The 26,282-nt window shown below is 38.3% G+C and overlaps 1 protein-coding gene across 10 annotated transcripts in view; it reads right to left on the bottom strand.

Annotated features, from left to right (window-relative positions):
- smoc1 (SPARC related modular calcium binding 1) overlaps positions 1-26,282 on the bottom strand; it is a 60,838-nt gene that overhangs the window by 1,847 nt on the left and 32,709 nt on the right. For 7 of the 10 annotated variants that reach the window (XM_081394411.1, XM_081394414.1, XM_081394410.1 and 4 more), the window contains 5 exons: positions 20,710-20,902; positions 19,286-19,368; positions 15,053-15,158; positions 13,847-14,091; positions 12,394-12,427 (listed from right to left, as the gene is read on the bottom strand). In XM_081394411.1, the coding sequence (XP_081250537.1) occupies positions 12,394-12,427; positions 13,847-14,091; positions 15,053-15,158; positions 19,286-19,368; positions 20,710-20,902 (661 nt within the window). Of the gene's footprint in view, positions 1-12,373; positions 12,428-13,846; positions 14,092-15,052; positions 15,159-19,285; positions 19,369-20,709; positions 20,903-26,282 lie in introns of all 10 variants that reach the window. The other 3 variants (XM_081394413.1, XM_081394407.1, XM_081394412.1) reach the window with 1 other exon arrangement.

Here is a 26,282-nt window from a genome sequence, read left to right as displayed (position 1 = left end):
TGTGGTGAGACAGGTGAGCGGCGAGGTGTTTGCGCTCAGTTTGCTGGCCTGCAGATGCGCCAAAACACAGCCATAGCGTGACAAGACGGCAGCATTCTTGAGATTATCTGCACTCATGCATGCACACGTTCACATATGCGCACATACATGCACCCTAGATCTTGTCTGCGATCTCACACACACACATGACAAATAGGAAGAGAGATATGGGGCAAACAACATGGTTGGATGTGTAGGCTTTGTCTGCGAGCAGAACATCTCCAGATGCACCAAATGCATTCAAGATGATATGTTCAATGTCAGCTCCAAAGATGCGCTGGCTTCCTTCAAATTACGTTGTGCTTATGCGAGAATCGTAATGTTGTTGGAAGGATAAGAGGCCATGTTTGCTCTCTTTCCAAAGTCATTGGGAAACAGACACTTCCCCTGCGGCAGATGTGCAATTCTTTCTCTACTGCTACCTCCTTGTCTTAAATTCTCTCACTTATCCATTTTGCCTTTGAGGCCGGGACGTTTGACATTAGCCCACAAATCATTGGTGATTCATGCAAATTGCTGCTTCTCAGTATAAAAAGTAACCCAACATGCGACAGAAAGAGCATTTAGTTCACGCCATGTACAGTACGGTAAACCATAACGGACTGATGTGGCGAGTAATTGGATCATGATGGCATTGGGAACAGGGACATTTGGTGTCCACAGTTTGGGCCATAGGACTCCTTTTGGGGCTATCAATCAGAGAGGAACTTGGGAGATGGGTAACACAGACAGATTGCTTGCAGATGGCTGCTGTAGAAGGGAGTACAAGAGTTCCAGTGAAGAACCCCCTCCTCTACCCCATGGGGGAAGGGACTGACAGGCGGAGGGGGGTCCCGGGCCCTGGAGAGTCCATGAGATGTGTGTGTATGTGTGAGGTCAACAGCAGGCATTTGGGGGTGGGGAAATGCAGGTGGACACCCAAAAAGAACAGACCTGTTTTATCACCTATGCTGAATTTATTACTTGCACAAACTTAAGCCCAAAGTGTACTTCAGTTTTTACACAAACGCTTACAGTAGCGTACAGTATGCATACAGCCGAGTGCATTGCCTTTCCAGAACTTATGACTGATAAAAAATGTACTCAGTTAAACTATAGTTCTGCCATGACAACTCTCGGAGTGACTGGCATGCAATGGATATGACAATGTTGATATATTTGGTTTAGGTGGAATAGATGTGTTGCTGCTGTTACTGCTGCAAGTACAGGACTTGCTACTGCCAATTAGAGGTTGCACAGACTAGTTGACTTTAATGCTCTGCCATGATGCAGTAAGCTTGACGTCGACTAGTTGCTGATCATGGCCTATAGAGGGGGCAGCAGGATAAGAAATCTTTGAAGTCCACTTTTACACTCCGTGTCCAACAGTTAAAATTACAAAAAAAATGCACACTCCGAGAGCGCTCCACAAGATATGTTTGATTATATCATTTGGATGCTCAAAATTTATTGGGTAAATGCACGTTTCAAACAACTTATTGTACACGTAAATTAACCACCGTTCTAATGCGCTGCTGCATTGTAACACACAGACAGCTCACACATCACGAGCAGATCGCGCGCACAGAAACATTCAGTAGCGCAGAAACATTGATGATTTATCAATAAAATAGCTTAGAAACTGAAAAGTTCACACATATATTTCTTAGTACCTAAAAGTGAGAGCCAGGTAGAATTAATTCACACGCAATCGTTCTCTCACTAATGCATTCATATAAATGTTATCATTACTGTGCTACTTTATCTGTGTCTGATTTAGAACGAGCAAAAATCTGTGAGAAATATAATGACCCAAAGACAAAAGAACTGATAAAAATAATACAAATATTTAGGAGCATAAAATACATGAATAACATACATACATGAATTACCCATAGCAGATCTATACAGGGTGGAGGGTTTCTGAAAGCGCGCTGCACTGCTACAGCAAATACTGACCAAGGTCAAGGCTATAAAGGTTGAGCAGCAAGCTCATTGGCTACTGATACAGCAAGAACCAATCATCCTGCGCCATCTAGTTTCATGACAGAACTTTGCATTTATGAGTGTCTCTTAAAGGAGAACTCCGGTCAATTTTAACATTGAGCTCATTTTTTTGTAAATTTGGAGTGCTGTCAGTACAGAGAACAACGACAAAAATCGGTGTTACCTACACCATGTTATCCTCTATTTAAAATTTGCACCCTGTTGACTTGAATGGGGCAAGTTTTAAAGCTGCTCTTAGCCTCTTAACATCCTTGATGTGTCATTACAAGTGCCCAGCCATGTGAATGATTCCTTCAGAGTGATCACGGGTGAATCTGACTGCAGTAGATGTGAAAGATATTAATAAAAGTGATGTTAATTCAGCCAGCGCTCATACCTGTATTTACATCCTGTTTTCGGTCGAAGTCCACAGTAGTCGAGGCTAAAAGCAGGTTTAAAACTTGCCCCATTGAAGTCAACAGGGTGCAAATTTTAAAAAGAGGATAACAAGGTGTAGGCAACACCGATTTTTGTCGTTGTTCTCTGTACTGACAGCACTCCAAATTTACAAAAAAATGAGCTCAATGTTAAAATTGACCGGAGTTCTCCTTTAACCCAGTTATTATGACCGCCGCTAGCGTAGCTAGCGAAAGCGGTCATATAGGGATTGTCAAAGTTTTTTTTTTTTTTTTTCGTCACCTTACTGAATTTTTCGTCAACGATACCAGGGACACCGAAGCACCGGGGAACATGAAATTTGGTGGGCATGTAGCCCCACTAGACTTCTAAGGAAAAATTTCGTTTGGTCCCCGGGGGCCACTCCCCCCCCCCGCGCTGGGCCCCCCCAAACCCAAAAAAATGCAGTTTTTCCTAAATAACTACCTGAACCGTGGCACCGAGGATGAAGAAATTTTTATGGTATGTTGGTCTACTAGACTTTTACGGAAAAATTTCGTTTGGTCCCCGGGGGCCACTTCCCCCCCGCGCTGGGGCCCCCGTAAATTTTTCGTCAACGATACCAGGGACACCGAAGCACCGGGGAACATGAAATAAGGTGGGCATGTAGCCCCACTACACTTCTACGGAAAAATTTCGTTTGGTCCCCGGGGGCCACTCCCCCCCCGCGCTGGGCCCCCCCAAACCCAAAAAAATGCAGTTTTTCCTAATAAACTACCTGAACCGTGGCACCGAGGATGAAGAAATTTTTATGGTATGTTGGTCTACTAGACTTTTACTGAAAAATTTGGTTTGGTCCCCGGGGGCCACTTCCCCCCCCCGCGCTGGGGCCCCCGTAAATTTTTCGTCAACGATACCAGGGACACCGAAGCACCGGGGAACATGAAATTTGGTGGGCATGTAGCCCCACTAGACTTCTACGGAAAAATTTCGTTTGGTCCCCGGGGGCCACTCCCCCCCCCGCGCTGGGCCCCCCCAAACCCCAAAAAATGCAGTTTTTCCTAAATAACTACCTGAACCGTGGCACCGAGGATGAAGAAATTTTTATGGTATGTTGCTCTTAAGGGCCCACATCAACCTAGCCCATAATTACTCATTTGTGATTTGCGCCCCTCCCATAAAAAATGAAAATGCAATATTATTCTGCTTTAATCGCCCCTATCTTCAGTGGAGATGTTCAGAACTGCACCATATTTCATGTGTATGATTAACTTGACATCCTCTGGGGGTATCCTCTGCTAAGTTTTGTAGAATTTCATCCATGGGGGGGTATAAAATAAATTCATTTATGTGCACATTTAGTGACTGTACATTCATCGGCCTGTAGATGGTGCTGTTGAGCGAAGGGTTGCTGGTTTAGGATGATACTGTCACACACACACATGCAGGAATACAAACAAACGCAAGCATGCACACACACTGACATCCACACGCACAGACACACACCCATACACTCACATACAAATCCACATGCACAGACACACACACACAAACACACACGTGCACACATGTATGCACACATACATACACGCACAGACACACACACACACACACACACACACACACACACACACACAGACACACACATACACAAACACACACACATACACACACACACACACACACACACACACACACACACACACACACACACACACACACACACACACACACACACACACACACACAGACACACACACACACACACACACACACACACACACACACACACACAGACAGACATGCACATACTATTACTTTTTTTAGGTATATACATAAACACGCAATACAGCCAAATTACTCCACGTCATTTATTTTTGTGGAAAGCCAGTGCAGGCCTGAGCGGCGGTCATATTTTGTACCGCGATGCGGTACATCTAGTTGTTGTTGTGGTCTAAGTGTGTCTTTCCATCCCTTTTCAACTGTAAAACATGGCCTGCCAGTGTTGCCACCTTGCAGACCACCTAATTAATGCAAAACAATTCAAGACGCAGTCGCAGTAAAAAAAACAAACAAACAAAAAAAACGCTATACTTACTAAAGCTATACTTTTAGCTTTAGTTGAAACCACAACCATGGGGATTACCTGACTAAAAGTGTCTCTGCTAAATTTAAAGGTGTACTGCAGAGGACGTTTGGCTTTTTGTGTGTACCCTGATTCACTACGTTAAGCCTACAATAATGATTGACATTTTGAGTTGGATTTGGCAGGAAATTACAGATTTATGTCATTTGTCCTTGAATACTTACATCATGTCTGTACAGTAAGTAAAGAAAAGAAGGTCCGGCTATTATGGTGTGACGTACAGTATGAAACTTCCTTGCGCAGTCAAGAAATGTTTCATCTTGTAGGACTTTCTTTTTAATGTCTTGGAGTAGAATGACAGACCTGTCATATGAAAAAGCTCAGATGTATTTTCAACCACAGATGGTGATAGAGAGGCCACTGTTCCATAATACACCTTTAACTTTTTCAGAAGCATAAGAATACCTACGTTACTTTCAAAATACTGTAGCAACCTACTTTTCCAACAACTGTCACTATCAAATTGTCATTTTTAACGTCTTGCGCTATAGCTTTATAGTGAACTGAAGTGAAGTTTTACACGCTACATGCGGTCCTTTCTCTGGAAAGTTTGTCTGATTCATTCTAGTCAATTGGTTCGCACATGCAAATTAATCAATAAAAACTATTTTTTAACTTTTTCGAGTCCCTGCAGAATTTACTAGCTTAGCTGTAGGATCACTCATTGTTTTCACCCTGAATTACCCTCTTAGCTTCAATGTCTTTAGCTATTAGCTTGTGGAATAGATAACTACTTTTCAAAAGAGCAGTTTATTTAACTGTGGTTGAACTATTTTAAATTATACTTAGCTTGCTGGATTATAAGCTACATTTTCAAGATAGTTTCCCAGCACTGACAGAAACATGTTATACTGTATTATAAATATACCACAGCAAACATACCTATTAAACATAGTTGCGGGGGCGGTTTTGAGGCGAATTTGAGAGTATGTCTTGTTTGTCTGTTAGCGTGGAGAATTCTTTTAGCTCTCAGTGTCTGCATACTCATTCTTCTCAAAAGCCCAATTCCCTTCGGTAATTAACAGGCACCAGAAAAAGGGTCCACTTTGGCCTCTACTCTTTCAGAGCGGTAAAGTGATGAAATGACTGTGCCATTAAGGACACAAAGCCTCTCCCTGCTCACCCCCGTCCCCCTCATCTGATAAAGGCCGGGGAAACCAGATCCAGTGTGTCTGAGAGCTGCTTTACCTGACTGCTGATCTCTGATTATAGGCCTTGGAGACCTGGAAGGGGAGGATACTGCCTTGTGGCAGAAAAGGTGTGCATCAAGGTATCACTGATGCTGATTCAAAACATATATTGTGCATGATCTGTTCAACATTTAGAGGGGTACTACTAGTATTGTGCAAAATCAAGTGTTGATACAGAATACATAGTGGTTCTCAACTTTTCTTGCTTAAGGACTTTAAAGACTTTATATTGGGCACTAAGTGGAAACCCAATGCAATACCAATAGTGTTTAGAACTCGTCAACAATTTTTTTTTTTTTTTTTTTTACATATTTTTTACATACTCTTAGACCTGCAAGCTGCATTTCTGGATCACACCCCTAGTTATAAAAAAAAATTGGGCACTGCAAAAACAGGAAATTTAAAAGCAAATGCTATATAATCTGAACATACAATAAACTCAAGCTAGACTTGTGCTTGTATACAAAAAGCTACTGAAAAGGAATAATAATAAAAAAAGCGAGGGCGATTCACTCCCAGACAGCGCCAAATTTCCCAAGTGAGCAAGTAGTCTGCTTCCCTTTTTTTGCATACTCCATAGAAAACATCACCATGATGTCATCCATAATTATCACAAATGACTAAGATGCAACAAATCAGTGTGTCTGCAACATTCTCCCAGCCAGATTGCGTCAGAAGAGTCTTTTTCACAAGGCTAATGGCACGTACAAACAAAGTCTCTTTCTAACGCAAGAAATAAGAGTTGAGAGCAAGCTGAGTCTCACGTCTGCTGTCAAAATTAAAGCAAACAAACTGACATATTTTCCAGCTCACTAAAACTCCTTCAGTCTGACATCTACTTTTAGTCCATCCAAGAGCAACTGGCCATTTTAAGCACTTAAAGCTCAAAAACAGTTAAGAGGCATGCATGCTATCCTAAATATGCTGCTAAAACACTATAAACTGCATTAATGAGAGGAAGTACCAAAATAAGTGTTACAATGCACTGGTAGAATCTGTAGAAATGTGCAGAGCAGGTGAGTCCCATATAGTGATATTTCTCTTTAAACAATTAGCCTGGAAGGATGGCCCACCCCTGTTTTAACAGCCCTCTTAATTTCCAACAAAAACATAAAAGCTAAGCCGTGCATTAGAGACTAATAATTAGTTCATTTAGTTCTGAGTTTCTTACATACAAAGAAAAGAATGCCTGTATGATAGATGGTTTGATAGTGAATAGCATATTCAACAACACTTCATCTTGATAAAAGAACTTTTAAAATAACCTCCCTCCCAGCCAATAAATCCCAATAGGCATTATTTTACAAATTTATTATAGTTTTACTTAACTTTTTCTTCAATATTTAATGCATATTTAAATAAATCTGTCATAGTTCTAAGCTAATAGTGCTCATCAATGTCAATGTTTAAGATTGCTAATCAAATAAATGTAGGTGGGCTGCTGAACACGAATTCCAGAGCGAAGCTCCAGTTAACAGTATGGGATAAGATGTAAGTAGCTAAACTAAATATTTAATATTTGACAGCTGTTTTATGAAAGGCATGTTAAACGACGGACAGAATTAATCAGGGATTTAAACTAGTAAACAGTTTAATTAACTAACTAATTTAGCCATTTTGAACTGAAAATATACAGTCCTACTTGATTGCGAATAATTTGTATGTGTTAATTGTAATGTGATTCATGTAATGTAATTCAGAATTGTCAAGGTGACAACACAACACACATTCAAGGAGCCATTTTCAACGTATTAGACATACGATTAATAATGAATGAGCACATATTGTCAGTGAGTTTAATAAGCTAGGTTTTCTGGTAGCCTTCAGTACATTAATTTGTGGTGCTCTTCGGTTTTGACCGAAAAATTTTATATTATAGTTTTTATAATTTTTTTTTACTTTATCGGAACGATATGAAACTTGGCAAAGGTTTTGGCACTTGCTATGTGAACGCACACGAACACGCACAGACACGCACCCACGCCCACACACACATAACCTTGATTGCCAAAATACACACAACCTTGATAACCAAAAAGGTTAAATGGCCCTGAAAACGCGCATTACGATTGTACCGCATTGGAAATGAATGGGAAACAATTTTCACACAGTGGAAACGTTTGGTACTGCGCCCAAACAAAATCTTACTAAAAGCTCATATTTTGACATATCAACCTTAAAATTTGAACATAACTTGTTTAGATTTATGGCTTTGGTTTTCTGGAACCAAAATTTATCTATTTTCTATTTGGTGGAAAATATATTTCTCATATAAAAACTGAAAACATTTTTGTGCATTTTTCATAATAAACTTAAACCGCTATAATTTTTTTTTTAAGTTAACTTTTTTTTTTTTTTTTTTTTTACTTCAGCAATAATCAACCAAGTCTCTTCTTTAAAAAATCCAAACTTAAGTCTGTGCTCCAAAGCATTCAAGATTTAAAACAGTTGAATTTTGAAATGTCATGCCCAAAAAGTTGTTAACAGGTAATAAATGGATTATAACTACATAAATATAATTTAGTCCCAAACAAATCCCCTACATTTTTTTTTCAATAAAAAAACATTATCAAAATAAAATATAGTACATTCATTACATTGAAAAAAAGGTCATTTTTGAACACCACTTGAGGAGCACCAGAGGGTTAAGAAAACCTCAATTTTGGCACCTCTGTATTTATAAAACCCTGCGAATGGCCCAGGTTATAACCATATATCCAGGTTCCCAGTGAAGTAAGGAGCATCATCAGCATTTTAAAGAGATAATTCTGGTGTCTGGATTGCAGCAACTAATATTGTAACTAAATAAATGTCATACATTCACTGTCAAACAGCCACAGCCAGATGAAGGAAATGTCCATTGGCTCTCATCACTGCCATATTTTGGCAGTGCACGGTCCCAAATCCCGACTACATCAGACTCATCAATTTTACTTCCAGTACACTTAAGCGACAAGACATAAAACTGTCTTGTAGGAGAAGCTTGGCCCAATTCATCAACCCTCTAGTGTGTACATGAGAGGGGGGGGGGGGGGGGGGGTGTCGAAAAGCAAACTCTTTGGCTGTGGGCAGGAGAAGCCCCCTCAGCTCTCCAAACCAAGCAGCTGTTTATCTTGGCAGTGCTAGTCACGGTCCACTGGGCCTGAGTTTCTGCTCGTTCCCGGCCACTGTTTTTAGGTTGAAGTGGGCAGCGCCAGGGTAAACACATGAGCTCAGCCCTCGCTGGGTCCTTGTTGGGTCTCTGCTAGGCTACCAGAACCCACAAGCCAGGGTAAACAGCAGCTATGCGACTAATAACAAGGGAATCCCACTGGTCGGAGAGCGAGCTAGCGAGAAACGGTGCTAGTGGGCTAGCGAGCCTGTCATCAAACGCTAAACACCTAACTACAAGCAAAACATTATGGCTGGCAAAAGTCAGACAGTGAGCGCAAAGGAGCGAGAGAGCGACTTGTCATCGTGCTATGAGACAGAACGTCTCTGCTTTCTGCTCTGTGTCTCTGTCTCCAAAACGGTAAAAAAAAAAAAAAAAACACAAGTGAGACAGTCTCGGTCTCAGAGCTATTACAGTTGCCATCATTTCAAATAAACAGTCATGCTTCCAAATAAGTGTGTTTTTTTCTCTGGCTCTAAAGAAAATATCACTGAAGACTACCACTAATCAAATGTGAAGTAAATGGTGCCACAAAGTCTTATTCAAACCAGTTATAAAGCTGCGCATGACTTCTGAGCGTCTACACACAGGAGCCCAATGAATTAAACCTCACGCTGTAATTTAGCAAAGAGAAACAGGTGGGTCTGGACACACTGAATTATAGCATTTGGATAAATAATTTCTCCCCTAAAGTTCCACTTTAGAGAACCGCAAACCAGAGGAGGCCGATATGGAGAAGCACATCAGGATTGATATGAAAACCACACTTTCCTTCTCATAACCTGGTAATATACAGCCATATTCATGACAGCACTATATATATATATATATATATATATATATATATATATATATATATATATATATATATATATAATTAAAAAAAATGTTTTTATGTAAAACGGAAAAGAGTTAAAAAACCCAGTGACTCCTGGTGGTTATTTTGGAAATCGTATTCTCCTACTAGATTTATGAGGATGGAAACATTTTACAGACTTACTAATGCACTTGTCATTGCTTATCTATGAAGCAGAACAAATGATGTGCTTGAGGAGAAGAGAGTAACTCCAAACCTGCAACTTTTGTCCAACAAAAGCTATTAGACGGGATGTCTTCTTGTAATAAGTAACATAAGTAGCAAGTCTCTCGGCCAGTGATGGAATAGAAGAACTTCTGGTGCAGTTAATGATGGGATGTAGCATTATTTTAACTCGATCGGTGGAGGATCAGGTGGACTGTGGGATACCGCGCCATCCGGCCTAGTTATCTGAGGTTAAGTAGTTGCTTCCAAGTTCCAACCCAAGGGCTGTTCACCATAATTTAGCTGGTACATGACCTCACTACACCATTGTGCACATCTTATTTAATTTACTTTGCGCATAGTCAATAATGCAGGAAATTTGGCTCACTTAAACTGCATGAGCTGAAGCAGAACAAACGGACATTGCTAAACAGAAGCACTTTGTTAGCTGGTTAATTAGCATTCTAAATCGTCACTGTCTGGTGGAAAAAGTAGGAGAAGCCACTCTATATAATCATTTTCGCATATAATACATGACTTGCGCGCCGACGAAGTGCACTAAATGTGTTATCTTGCGTTTCAAGGCAGACGCCTGCTGTTCGGGAACCCAGTCGTGTAATACAGTTCTGGAAGGTCATTAACCACTTTGATGACAAACTTTACTCAGGCATATCAGAACAACCAAAACACCGTTTCAGATGCTGTGCAAAAAGATCGGTCTGCTGGTTACACAGACAGCAACATAAGCTGCGTTTACATGGACACTTATAATCGGAATGACGGCTCAATCGAACTAAAAAACCTTCATGTAAACACCTTAATCGATCCGATTGAGCACGATCCGAATGAAATTTCGATCGGATTGAAAGGGGTGGATTATTCCTTTTGTAATCCGATCGAGAGAACATGTAAACACTTGATCGGATTGAAAACCGAAACTGAAAGGACTGCACATGTGCAATGACATTAAATAGCGTAATGATGCGCGGAACGAGCTGTTCTTCCTGTTGAATAAAGTGTCATATAAATGAGTGTCCCGTCATTCTAAAATTCTCATTTCACTCAGCGTATGTGAAGTGAAGCAGGACAACCTCCCACCAGTCCTTGTTTTGGATTCTCATCCACAGACGACGGAGAGGGGCATTTTTTACTGCGTGATAAATATAAACAGCACGGCAAAACGGTTAAGTTAATATGCTCATTGTTTCTAAATCATGACCAGAGACGGATTCATATTTCGTCTGCTGTTTAAAACAAATAAAGAACCAATAGAGGAAAATAGTTATGCGCGAACAGCGGGAAACTCTGTATATTCGTGCAGTGTGCGCATGTCAAAAAATCTATTTCGATTTGAAACTTGTGAGATATAAACGTGCACATCAACCCGATTACTTTATTTATCGTTCATGTAAACACCGTGTTTCGGATTCACCAATCGTATTGATTTAATTCTGATTGAACCAAAAGGTGTCCATGTAAACGTAGCTATAGTGTCGGCCCAGGTCCGGCCCACATCTGGTACGTGTGGATTCCACGTGTGCCAGATGTGGGCCGGATCTGGACCAACACTTTATCTGGGAAGTCATCGCGCAAAGTCACGTGATTGTTTAGATCCGCATCGATTTATTCAGTAAATGTGTTTCCATCGTAGTTTATGTGCATGTTGTCTTATCGGATAAAAAATGTATCCTAAACAAATGAGCTTATACGTTTTTTATGCGCATTTTTTTTAATTTATGCACATCTTGCCATTTCCGTCCAGATTTTTTTTACGTGATATCCCAAAATGCGCATAATATTAGGTGGATGGAAACATTGCTATTGTGAATATGCTCTTTCCGTAACAACAACCAACAACACAGACATTAAACAGCTAAAGCATGAATTCACAAAAATAGTGTTATACAATAGTGTACTTACTGTAATGTTATTTCTAAGGTTTTTACAACAGTTTTCAAATGTTGTTTTTGTTGTGATTTCATTTTTCAAATGTTGTTTTAGTTGTGATTTCTTGTCAACTAAAAGTTTGACTTAAAAAAAAAGTGCCTACGAGCAAAGGTTCATATTTTCCTCACTGAGATGACAGCTCAACAGTCTCTAGGAGTTGAATGTGAATTTTCCACCAAATTACTCAAAGTAATGATGTCACTTTCTTTTTATCTAGACCCTGATTATTATCTGAGAATAGTTCACTTCTGACTCAATTATATACAGCACCATGACTACCATGAAAAACTTTGATTAAAGTAATCCAGCTCACAAAGAATACATGCACACACAAACGCAGACACAATGTGGGTGGCCATAAAGATGCATCATTCATGCCGTCTCCATCGTAAAAAGCCAAGGTTTATATTGTTCACTACATTGCTGGCTATCTATTCATATTGTTAATATATTATAAGTTCTGCTCTCTGCAGCTGCTGAGGCAAATGTTAGTGCGAAAGCAATTAGTCAGGCCTTACTGAACAAATTTGTCCCTTGCCTTGTCCCCTGACTGCTGCTGCTTGTAGTGCTACCTGCAAACAGAACATACAAGAAAGACAGATGTAAGTTAATAAGAAGAAAAAGATCTGAGTAACATGCTTTCCCAGACAAGTGTTTCTACTATCGATGTTTCCAGCATTTTTCCTGTTACTACTGAATCTTACAAAGATGTCTCTGTGCCAGTATTTGACTCATGTTAAACAGTCACTAAAGAAGAGTTATAAAGAATGTTTTTCGGTTGTCTTTCCTGAGCCTTGTTTACTCCCATGTTCTTTTTTTTTTTTTTAGCATGAACTCAAATTGCGATGATAAGTAAAAAATAAAGCAGCATTGTGAGCTATAAACTCATATGTGAGATATAAAATCACAACTGTGAGACTTAAAGTCACAATTGGAGTTAAAAAGTCATTGACATAATATCAAAATTAATCGAAATGAAAGGTGTAGTTCACCCAAAAATGTAAATTCTGTCATCATTTATTCACCCTTATGTTGTTCCAAACCTGTACAAGATTATTTCTTCTGTTGAACTAAAAAGAAGTTGAACTAATTCTGCTGATTAGTTTTTGGAATCAGCAGACGAAAGAAACTCATACTGTTTCTTACTCATTTAGTCACTTACTCATGACTGCGAGTAAGTGAAGACAGAATTGTTTTCATTTTAGGGTGAACTATCCCTTTAAGTCTCAATTTGCAGGATATAATATTACATTGCAAGATATAAAGTCCCATTGTGAGATATAATGTTGTTTGACAAAGTTACGGTGGCCGAGAGAGCTCAACCCGCAAATTAAGAAAACATCTTCATCGGTTTTACAACACGTGTGCTCCAAATACTCACAACGCAACCAAATACAGAAACGCGCTGCAAACAGAACAGAACACAACGGAAAAGTTTCCAGGGGACCCCAATAAGTGACAAACCCGGCTAGGAAGTGCTTATGGCTCAAAGTCTACTTTTTGTTATTATTATTTTTATTTTTTTTGTGTGCAAAACATACAGAGATGACATGTTTATGACATATAACTTTGTATACACTCAGAAAAAAAGGTACAAAAGCTGTCACTGGGACAGTACCCTTCAAAAGGGTTCTAATATGTACCATTTAGGTATTAATATGTACACTTTTGGTACCAATATGTACCTTTGAGGGACTAAAATGCACTTTTTTAGGTACAAAGGTTTACCTTTTGAAAAGGTACCGCCACAGTGACAGCTTTTGAACCTTTTTTTCTGAGAGTGTAGCCTACAATATGTTCAGTGTCATCAGAATAGAAATGAATCACACATATCAAATTGGTAGGAAGTTGGTTGGAACACCAACTTTCATTGTGTATTCAATGAAACAGGAAGTACCAGGGGAAATTAAGTAACTTCCGTAATAACCTCGCCAAATGTGGTTCCACCAAAGCACCTTATCATCTGTTTTTATATCATAAAAGCTGCACACCCTCTTTATTGACTCCTAGGCATCCTTTGAGTTCTTGAAGGGAGATGGTCTTGTCCTTGTTAAGGTCGCAGTAGTCGGTGAACTTGCGGGCGCATCGTTTGGGTTTGGCTTTCTTCTTCACGTAGCGCTTGAAGGGCTTCATCTCCTTCTTGTTGATATCGTAACTGCCATTATTATCCAGCTGGGCAAAGTACCATTGAACCACCCGTTCCTCCAGTGTGTGGCTTGGGTCAGGCTCAACAAACCTGGAGCACAAACAATCCCAGTTGGAGGAGTGTACTGTATATTACTTCACATATAGTCAAAAGTCTGGCTATTATAAAACTTAACGATTTAAACTTTTTCACCAGAAGTTAATGAAATGATACAGAAATGATTAAATGTTACTATTTGAATTGTATTCTATATACAAAACTCTAAAATCGACACAACTTATCCAGAACTGTTTGTCCTATGTGGACATTAATGGAACCTAAAGAATTGCAATTAAAACATGATAAAATTGATTGATTTACATTGTGTTCAGACTCTGAACTCATATCATCCTTGGCCACTAGGCACTAAAATATCAGAGAGACATGGGAAGTTGTGGGAAATTAGTCAGGCCAACTCCAACATTGTGGTGGGACGTTTTGCACACATAAGAACTAAATATACTGCGTAAAACTTTAGTTTAGGGACCATTTCTCACTATTATCTAGTTGCTTATAAGCATGCATATTACTTGGATATTGGCTGTTTATTAGAACTTATAAAGCACATATTAAGGCCTTATTCTGCATGACCATATTCTACATCCATTAATCACCCAATACCTAAACTTATTTAGGTTAAAAGTGGTAGTTAATAGTTAGTTAATAGTGAGAATTGGACCCTAATCTAAAGTGTGATTCTCAAATCATTATGACTTTGATCTAAAAATTTAATTTAGTCATCAAGGTTTGCAAATAAACACATAACACTATAGTAGCAATATTTTAGAGAACATTTTAAATTCCACATTCATTTGAAAAAGCAATTTCTGATAATTATGCCTTTTCTCATAATATTTTTCTCAGCTTTATTCTCCTAATTGTATGACTTTATTCTAATAACAATTCAGTTTTATTTTCAAATCGAAACAAATGTATTCTGTATTCTATTTATTTATTTGAACTTAAATGCTGTTGCATTTGTGAAATACGCATTACTTTATTAAGTTCTTACCTCCCGCCACCAGAGGGGGTTGGTGAGTTGATAGCTTGCACCATGTCAGTAGTAAGGGCATCCAACAGGCTGGTTATGAATTCCACTTTCTTTCCCTCTGGACACCCTGTAACATTTAAAGAGAGACCAACATAACCACAAGCATTCTCATTTAGTCTTACAGCAGAACACAAAAGAGGTGTTTTTAACATTAAAATGTCCTTTTCAATTACGCCCACAGTTGTCCCAATGAAATATACAACATCATGCAATACGGTTGTTCTAACATAAATGTCAACGCTGCTAATAAGGCTTAACATCTTATATCAATTCAAAGATAAAATATGCCAAACAAAAAATGTTAGCATTTGCAAATGCTTGAGTGCACGTGTGAAATGTAAAGTAGCAAATTAGCTAGATCGTCAAGGTGACGAGGGCACTTTCGCAGACCACCGCAGCCCAGTTAACTTTTACGACACATTGCTGAACACCTTGGGTAGTGCTTTTTTTTTAACTGTCCCAGATGCTCGGCTGCAATGGCGTGCACTACTTGAGTCAATGTTTCGGCCTTAATTGTGTCTCTTAAACGGTGACTTAAAACAGAAGAATGTAATAAAATAATCTCAGTTTGCATTTTCACTTTGGTTAATTTGGGTTTTCTCGTGCCATCCTCACTCTAATTTAGCTGGTTCAGGGCAGTTTGGGAGGTGGGGCCCTGTGGCTTACAGTACCAGGTGACTCCAATTAGTTTCTGTAAGGTTTGGACAAGTGTGATGACGTGCCGGCTCAGTGCTTCTCAGCCCAAGTGTTAAATTAGAACATATGGAATCAGACTCATCTTGTCAAACTTCCCATACTATATTCGGCAAATGTATACTTCAAAACGCCAGCTTGTGGGAAGCCCTGATTTAGATCAGCCATGAGTTTGTTTGTTTGTTTGCACTAGTATGATGATGCCACAGGTAGGCCTTGTAGTGGAATTTGGCCTGTGGAAATAGTTATAGTACATCCATCCAAAAGTTCTTCCCCCCATTCCTGTGTTGAAAGGATGAAACCAAAACTCTTTGCTCTGGTGCCAGGTTGCACTCAAGTAGAGTACATAAAAATAATTTGACTGAAGTCCCCCTGGGCACTGACAGCACCTCTCGGCCCCCCGCTGCTGTCCTCCCCAGTGGTCCACGCCGTCATAAACTACTCCACACATCTGTTACCCAGTCAGGAGCCATGTTTTACTCTGTAAACTTACCAGATGGGGAATTATAAAGGAGTTACAATGAAATTCTAAATGAAAGGGAAAGAACTGGAACGAGCGAAAGCCTAATATTTTTAGGGAAAACCACCTTTAAATGCTAACATGTGGTACTGCATGTTCTTGCAACCATTTGTCAAACATTATTAGCCAGAACAAAAAGAAAACCATACTCTTATTGAATGTAGGCATAGTCAAGGAAAATGAAAATATACAATAAAATTATTTAAATTAACATATTTAGCAATATGTGGAAGCTTCTTTCCACCACTGAATACAAAAATAATAAAGGTAATTGCGACTTTTTATCTCACAACTGTGAGATATAAACTTGTAATTGGGAGTTATAAAGTCAGAATTGCCTGATATAAACTCAAAATTGCTTGTAATAAAGTCTTAGAATTGGTCATAACTCAAAAGTTCAAGTTTATCTAATAATTCTGAGAAAAGAAGTCAGAATGGCAAGATATAAACTCATAATTTAAAGAAAAAAAAAGTCAGAATTTCGGGAAAAAAGTCAGAATTGTGGGTTTAAATCTCTCAATTCTGACTCCATAACATGCAATTGCGACTTTATAGCGTCTTGCAATTCTGAATTGCAAGATATAAAGACGCAATTGTGAAAAAAAGTTGCAATTATCTTTTCAATTGTTTTATTCCATTGCAATATCAGGCATTGTTGCACATAAAACAAAATAAGCAACAGGCTTTAGCTGGATCATAGCCATTAGCCGCTACTTGCTAGTTAGTTGCAGGGGGAAGGATATTCTCATTCAAAAGAGCATCTGATTGGGGGAAATAATCAATAAATAATTTATAATTTCGATCCATTGTCCCTGAAGAGAAAATAGACTTTTAATGACCTCAAAGCTAATAGCTAATAAAGCTAACAAATGACTGGTACACTGTATAACCAGTCAGGAACTATCTAACTATTTTAGAAATTATGTAGCCTACATATAAACAGAAGGAGTGACATGTAATGTACTAATGAAGACAGTTAAGCCGGTCACAAACCGGACGGCAAACGTCATGCCGTGTCATTGACAACTCGCCAGTATAGAGTAGTATAGAATATCGAGTCTATTCTAGTAGACTTCAAGAATGAACATTGGCATCAATGAATTTAAAGTTTTGTATTTGGATAAACAGGGCAAACGTACAGAGAATATGTGATCAATATAATTATAGCTCTCTATATGAAGCATATCGATTTTTTCAAGCCACATAAAGTTAAACACGTCAATGCAAAAAATGCATAATACACAGCCTGTGTGCATACACTCACAGAAAACAGTTATTTGTCCATAGTCCATAGTTGTGTCCCAAATGACATGATGTACATTATGCACTTATACTTCACACTATGTACTCTACCATCTAGTTTATGACATTTATACCAGGTTCAGACTACACAATATCAGCCCACTTTTGTCATGATCCATTTGACTGGTGATTCGTAAACAACAATGGGCTTTGGGATGCAAGAATCAATCGTTTTATCTCGTATAGTGTCAAAGCGGATGACAACTGACGCCGCATCTGCAATGCTTTGCAACGTCCTGACAGAAAGCCTAGCATGTTACATTTTTTACATCACATCTGTGACATTGACCAATAGGAGCACAGAAGCTCTTCCATACACAGCTTTAAAACATGGCAAAACGAAAGAGAGAAATAGAGCAATGGAGGAGAGGTTTGTGGAGCAAGAACAACAATATTCCAGCCTTTATGATGTTTCCTCGATGGACAACAACTAAAAAAGATAAATGCTGGTGAATGATAGCAGAGGCGTGAGTTCTGGAATTAGCATTAAGATAGTACAACCATTGTTTGTTTATGCTCTTGTTTCCGGGAAGTCATTGACTAGTCCCGCTTTCTTGATGACATCACGCACGTTGACAAACGATGATTGGTTTGGAAGCAACATGCAGTCGGACATGCTTCTTGTCCACAACATGACAAGAATTAGGGGTCAAAATTAGCCTGGGTGCCAGCCCGAACCCCGCCCACAACATTTTTTGGTCGGGAAGTTCGGTCTGGACTCGATCCATTGAGGAGTAATTATGCTCGGCTCCCAGAAGGCCGAGCCAATCAAATTGCCAGGGCGGGCTTTAATCGATGATGGACAGATGATCTGCGGTTACGTAATCACCCACGTCACCAAAGAGCGGTTGGGTTGAATTAGTTTACAACAAAGATGACTGCCGCTGGAGAATTGAGATTTCACGAGTTCACACTTACAAATAAGTCAGATAGAATAAATGCGTATATGAGATTTAACGAGTTCACACAAATAAGTCAGATAGAATAAATGCGTATATGACGTGCTGTCCGAGGAGAGGGCTGTGGGCTCGGTAGCCATACTCCCCCCGTGTTCCTGGTTGTGAGAGAACAAGCCAAGACAAGAGTGAGGATTCGGGGTGGTGGAGGGATGCTGAAAAACTGTCAAGGAGTGTTAGGTAAGTTGACAGAGTGAATATGCTTCCTCATGCTGATAGATAGGGTAACGTTAGACATGGTATTGTTTGATGACAAGTTGATATTGGATTGATTATTTGTACGTACTCCTCCCAAACTTTTATGAAACATCATGTGTAGATTCCGCCATCGCGTCTGTTATAGAAGATATCCACAGCGCATTCATTTTAAAAGAGGAACAGAGAGCTGCAACATTTTGTTGGTTGAAAATATGAAGTAAGAACATGCGTCATTTACTCCGTTGCTCTGATTGGTTGTAGGTCTATCCAATTGAGTGCAGAGTTTTTTTTTTTCCTGGTTCGGTTGAGACACGCCCCATAATCAAAGCCCTATGAAGCAGTATCAGACTCACATTCTGACTAGAATATGAGTATGACGAAGTCAGGCTAGGTCAAAATCACACAATCTGACAAAAATATCGTGTAGTCTGAACCTGGCATTATTTATACTACAAAACAACATAGAACAGTGTATACGTATGCAAATTGGGAGAATTTGCACCTCATGTCAACTGTTCTGCTCACCTGTCAGATCTCTTTCTCTAAAAGGATCTTCCATCTCTGAGTCTCGAGAACGAGCCGCACTGTCACATTCTGGTTTTTTATACCTGATGGAGAACACAAACATGAGGCACTTTGACAATGTTTATACATCTTCCCCTCTATTATCAGTATCTGTACAAAGCCACACAAGCCTTATGTGGAGCCACATTTCTTCAGCTCAGTCTGTCGAAGTCAGACATCTGAGAGTGAAAATGTGAACACACTGGAGAGCTGCTTTATTGTAGAACTTGAAGTTGTAATTCTAATTGAAAGCGACATTGACATTTTTCATGTTTACTACTATAAAGCGGCTTGCTTTAAAACAATCAATTGTATAAAGTGTTATATAAATAAACACGGCATGACTTGACTGGACTGGAGAGCTGAATTACAGTTCTCAGTAATGCTGCAAAGGTATTTTGAACTTACCCCAAAGTGTAGAATGAAAAAGAACTTCACAGTGAATATATCATGGCTTTTATGGAGTCTTTTGACTTGGGACAGTAGGCAGCCACCCAAAACTTCCCAGCAAACGCTTAGCTATGTGCCTACAACATCTCGGAAAACTTTGACAACCACAAAAATAAGGACTTAATAAGCAACCAAATTATCATGGACAAACATCACGCATTTTCTTGTTCGTAGAGAATGCAGAGTTAGGCCTTCACTGTAGATTCAGAGATAGGACTAAAAAATGCAGCCATACTAGTCCTGTCTCAGTTAACACAGCTATCCAAACACATGAAGAAATGACAAACCCTGAGTATTTGATTTCATTGTTTGATCCAATTTGGTTGACTGGTTTTTAGTAAGACAGACATAAGAATGCATGACACTGCAGAAATCTAGGATTTAACGGAAACATCCAGAACATCTATCCAAAGGATCACGCCATCTCAGCATGGTTCAGAGGCAGCATGGGCTCCATGCCTGAATTCAAATTGCGAATTTCGTTCAGCAAGAACCAGTTGGCTAAACCTTCTCAATGTTTCCAGGGCAAAAAAAAAAGAGAGCAATTTACACATCTCCAAAAGTGGAACATAAATCACAGCTCATAATGGGTAGAAACACATCAGGATGTGTCATGCTTTCAATTTGAGTGCTTTCTAAACAAAATTCAGCACTGACAGCTTTGCTCATGGAAAAATAAAGATTGTGGTTTGGAGAGAAAATCGATTGTCATAACATTCCACAACTAAACTAATCAGTCTCATTGGATGATCGCCATTCTTTTAGCATTTTGAGATGTTTAGAGCATGCAAGCTCATCCAGAGACATGTCGTATAAATAATGGAGTTACAGAACAGATAATTATGTCTTGATTTTATATCTTGATATTAATGTCTTAGGCAGCGCTAATGACACAATTACAAAATTTGTCATAAGACAGTTTGTTTCTGTCTTACCTTGCAGAAGTTCCAGGTATGGGTCTCCCAGTGTCCACCAGCACACACCAGCAGTAACCAGTGGACTGGTGGCACTGGACTGGTTTGTAGAGTCCCTGTAGGCCGCAGTCAGGGATGAAGATGGCTTCCCGCGGATTCTGCCGAGCCTCATCCTGGGCCGTCTGCCTCTCCTGGTCACAAGAGGGAACTTTCTCTAAAACCATGAGAAACACACTCAATACACAGAAATCTCTCATATCAGGTAGTGCACTTCAGGTATGGTTTAATATTCTTCAACAATGGCAATAAAGCAATACCATAGTCTATATATAGTGAGCTAGGACAATGTACAAACAGGGACACCACATGGAAAGCATGAGGCATGGCAACAGTCAGAGTTCTCAGAAAGGCGGTATCCTTAATGCAATTCCAGCTTTCAGTTTGAATGTCTTTGTCTTCTTAGCAGTCTTTTTAGAACCACTGTTCAAAGTGGAAGAACTTCCAGTTCTTTGTTGTTAAAAGTGCTTCCGTTTGTTTAGCTTGCAAACACTTTAGAGAATTAGGCAGGCTCCTTTTAACCTCCATTTTAGGTCTCTAACTCCCTATAACTTTATTCCCTCTTCCTGTACCCTGTACAAAGATGGAAAAAGATTGGGATCAGTAAGTTTTTATCATTTTTGAAATAAGATTCATATGTTCACGAAGGCTATGGGGCGCCGTTTGTAAAGCGGCTCACGCTGAAAATAACAGCAACATTTTGTCACATTTAGCTTCAAACAATGTTTAAAAAACTGGTATGAGTTTTTGACGGTCACTTTTTACCACATTTACAACAATATTTGTCAACTTAGAGATATTTTAAATAGTTAAATCTAAATATTAAATGTTACACCTAAATGTTAAATATTAAATCTAAATCTAAATGTTAAATCTAAATGTTAAATGTTAAATCTAAATCTAAATGTTAAATCTAAATATTAAATCTAAATCTAAATGTTAAATCTAAATGTTAAATCTAAATCTAAATGTTAAATCTAAATATTAAATCTAAATGTTAAATCTAAATGTTAAATGTTAAATCTAAATCTAAATGTTAAATCTAAATATTAAATCTAAATCTAAATGTTAAATCTAAATGTTAAATCTAAATCTAAATGTTAAATCTAAATCTAAATGTTAAATCTAAATGTTAAATCTAAATCTAAATCTAAATGTTGAATCTAAATCTAAATGTTGAATCTAAATGTTTTGGGTGAAACTAAATATTTAACTAATATGCAAATTCAAAATGCCGGAAGTGGCAAAATAAAAGCTCGAGGTGGTCAGTCTGTGTTTATAGCATGGTTTATAGTGTCAAATAACGAATAAAAACCATCTCATAATAATAACTATAATATAACGATAATAACTTCCTAAAATAATAAACACGTTTGGAGAAACTGTAGAGTCTCGTGATGACAGAGCGATGACATGACATTCAGTCAAAGTGAGCCCCCTAGTGGCTGGCTATTATGGCTACAGGTCATAAGTCCCGCACTTTTCATAAAAGTGACACTAGCCTACTCTTCAAATACAGTTTCTCCAAACGTGTTTATTATTTTAGGTAGTTATTATCACGATAATCTATGTCCAAGAGTCCATTTCCTCGGATGAGATGGTTTTTATTCGTTATTTGACTATAAACCATGCTATAAACACACACTGACCACCTCGAGCTTTTATTTTGGCACTTCCTGTTACCGGCATTTTGAATTTGCATATTAGTTAAATATTTAGTTTCACCCCAAACATTTAGATTCAACATTTAGATTTAGATTTAACATTTAGATTTAGATTCAACATTTAGATTTAGATTTAGATTTAACATTTAGATTTAACATTTAGATTTAGATTCAACATTTAGATTTAGATTTAGATTTAACATTTAGATTTAGATTTAGCATTTAGATTTAGATTTAGCATTTAGATTTAACATTTAACATTTAGGTGTAACATTTAATATTTAGATTTAACTATTTAAAATATCTCTAAGTTGACAAATATTGTTGTAAATGTGGTAAAAAGTGACCGTCAAAAATTCATACCAGTTTTTTAAACATTGTTTGAAGCTAAATGTGACAAAATGTTGCTGTTATTTTCAGCGTGAGCCGCTTTACAAACGGCGCCCCATAGAAGGCTGCGTTTATATAATAATGCATTCAAAACTTTTCTTTTGCTGCTTTACGTAGTGCAGAATCTGTGATACAGTGTCAGTTTGAAAGTTTAAAAGAGAAAGTTTGAATCACATTTATATAACATAGAAATGATTTGTAGATGTCTTTATAGAAATAAAGTGTAACCTTTATATTTTAGTCCACTTCAGACATTCTACTAACTGAAGTAGAACTGATGTAACAACTTTGCAACTACAGTACATGTCAACTAACTCTCATTAGAGTATTAGTAGACTGTTAGGATAGGGCTAGTAGAATAAGTTGACATGCTCTTGCAAAGTTACTTATAGTCAGTTGAATGTCTGTTGAGGAGCAGCAAAATAAAGTGTTAGCAGATATTAAGCAGACACTCTACTAATACTCTAATGACTGGTAGTTGACATGTAGTTGCAAAGTTAATTATAGTTAGTAGAATGTCTAAAGTGGACCATCGGAATAAAGTTTTACTAATGTAAATGATTAGGCCAGATTTTCTACAAGTAGCATAACATTTGCAACACAAGTTTGAGTCATGCATCCACTGTATCAATCTTTTCACCATATGCTCCCTTAAAGGTGCAGTAAGTGATTTCTGAGATACACTGTTGATATTTGCAATCAACCCAAACAAACAAACCTCTCCCTTCATTGCTCCGCCCCCAAAATGCACAAACACACAATATAAGATCGGATGTCTCTTTATCATAACTGAAGTGAAGCAAAATAATGCTTTGTGAATGATAAAGTGAAGATAACAAACAAACAGCGCTGGAAAGCTTTTCTAATATTAGCGTGGGTCCTAAAGCTCTTGCCTGATCATAACCCTTCTTTTTCCATTGATATTCCTCTGACCTTTTCTCTTTTGTAATGTCTCTCAGCCATCTCTCTTTCTACAGTCTTTTTTCAAATCTCACTCTCTCTCCTCCCCCATCATGAGAAGACACGCCCCCTACTGCTGATTGGCTACAAGTGTGTTGTGCTGCTCGGTCCGATCCACTTTCAACAGCGTTTCTCAGAAATCGCTTACTGCACCTTTAATTTGAACAGATTTTAAGAGGCGACTTTACATTCATGGTTAACGTCATTAATTAACACTGTTGCAAATGTTTTCATTCAATATATGAATTCAGTGTGTCTGTGAGTTGAACCAATTCAAGTCCTGAAAGATCTGTGCTGTAAATGTCCATTTATAATGGAAATTGTGTAATCAAAAATTTGATTTGACTGAGATCTGCTACAATAAAACTTTCACCAAAATTGTGTTAAAATTAATTGAGGCAGAATTGACTTAAACACTTTCAAGGGGCATCTTTGCCCCTTTTCTTTTCTGAGCCATTAGGATTTAATTTTCATGTATTTATTGACACAATGGACACTTGAGAGATGTTCTTTTAAATGTTTTAACACCTTGTCTCATAAAACTCTATTTATGTTGAAATCCATTTAGTACGCTGCTCACTTGTAGTGCATCGGGCCAAGTATAATAGCAGCAGATGTTGAGGCTAATCCAGCTAGCAGGGTGCTGAAGAGCTTTTTAACACTCCTGATTGATGTCATTTTTAATCAGATGTTTAGTGAATATCGTGCCGCAAGAACAGTTATCAGAACCGCTGTTTTCCTCTGCACGACAGCCCGGGACACTCAAGCTGTTAATCATTAGATTGGGACGCATAAGCTATACAAAACTCTCTCAAGTCTTTCCTTTCTTCTTCCTCGTTTCAGTTTCTTCATTCTTGTAATGTTAAAAGTAAGGTTGTGAACTGATTCAAAATGTAACTAATTAATCACACAAGTCAGACATTAAATCCCAAAATAAATGGGTTCAACACAAAGGACACGCACACACACTGTATTTAACAAATAAATATTTTTTTTCTGAGGTTAAAATGAGTGATTATGACCATGTAACATATTTTTAAGTTTAAAAAAAGTTTTGTCTTTTAATAAAACTACATTGTAAGTTCCCAGACTACTGTTTATCATTCATTTTTCTTAACATATCAAATAACCCACCTAAGCTCATTAGAAATATGTACCTCTACCTTCATTTTTGCATTCCTTTTGCATTCAAGTGCTATGTTATCATCTCAAAACTATTAACAAATACATTTTGATGTTATGCATCAATTATCCAGCTTTATATAGCTTTTCTAATGTAGTAAACGCCTGGTTTAGCGCTGCACTTGCGATGCGGAGAGGTTGCAGGCTAAAATCACATGGTTGCTTCAGCAAATGTGTTTTTATGTCAAGTTTGCTTCTGTTAATACTATCACTTAGGTTTAGGGTAGGTGGTACATTATTTTCCAATGCGATAGAGCATTAACATTTTAGCATTACTCACTGGACATTTAATTTCAGAACTACCGCGATACATACAACAGCCAATGTAATAAAACATTGCCAGATTTACATTCATCTGAATGCACTTTTAGCCCCACTCACTGGAATTTCACAAATTTCAAGAAATGTGCAAGAAACAACATAATATCATTTCGCAGAAATGTCACCATAGGCACGCATTTTAATAAGCTTGGGTTGGAAATAACAATCTTCACATATACAGGAAGTGAAAAATACAATTTCTTCTTTCAACAGTCCGTATTAATTAATGAAATGTATGCATGTATTTAAATGATATGAACCGATATGGGCTAAAAACGTAAATTTTTAACTAAAAACGGAAAACTTTTTATGCGTGTTGGACGTTCATTTACACGACAACGCCGTTTTGGGGGCCTGATAACACATGCTTTTTAAAACGGGTTTCAAAGTGCACGTTTTTGAAAACTATACTGTTTTCGTCTCCATGTGAACTACAAAACACCAATTTGTGAAAACAGTGACGTCATACGCATGTGTATTACATGTCTATAGGCGAGTGATGTTTCTTTACAAAGTGACATCACCAACTACTGGCCTGACAGAATAACACAGCGTTTTTTGTCGTTTTCACGGATCCTTGTGAACGGGATGGTTTTGACAACATTGTCGCCTGTACGTGAAAAACACAAAGGAAAAACTTTTCCATTTTTAGTACATCGTTGTCGTGTAAACATACCCTAAATGAATTTGGGGCGGGATGGGGCCAGGCAATGGCAGATGCATTTGGGGTGCTATGGTGGTGTGGGAAATATGCTTGGGAACCATTTTGCCCCACTCAGCGCAAAAAATTATACATTACCCAAGTTCTGTTTGTAGAAATAATGGGACGAGATTACGGAATTATGTATTGCGAACTCGAGCACCACAGAACAATGACTAATCTAGTTTTACTTGGAGAGGAGGACCACTAAATGGTCCCCAAATGAATCTGTCCCGAAATATAAAATTCCTGGCCGGAGGGTAAGGGGTGGTACAGAGGAAGGACAAGATCTGGAGTGTGAGAGAATTAAACTGAGAACA

Source organism: Scardinius erythrophthalmus (assembly GCF_964197995.2).
Source record: "Scardinius erythrophthalmus genome assembly, chromosome: 19".
Lineage (NCBI taxonomy): Eukaryota > Metazoa > Chordata > Actinopteri > Cypriniformes > Leuciscidae > Scardinius > Scardinius erythrophthalmus.
The sequence above is the reverse complement of the archived record's forward strand: the minus strand, read 5'-3'. Positions and strand labels throughout refer to the sequence as shown.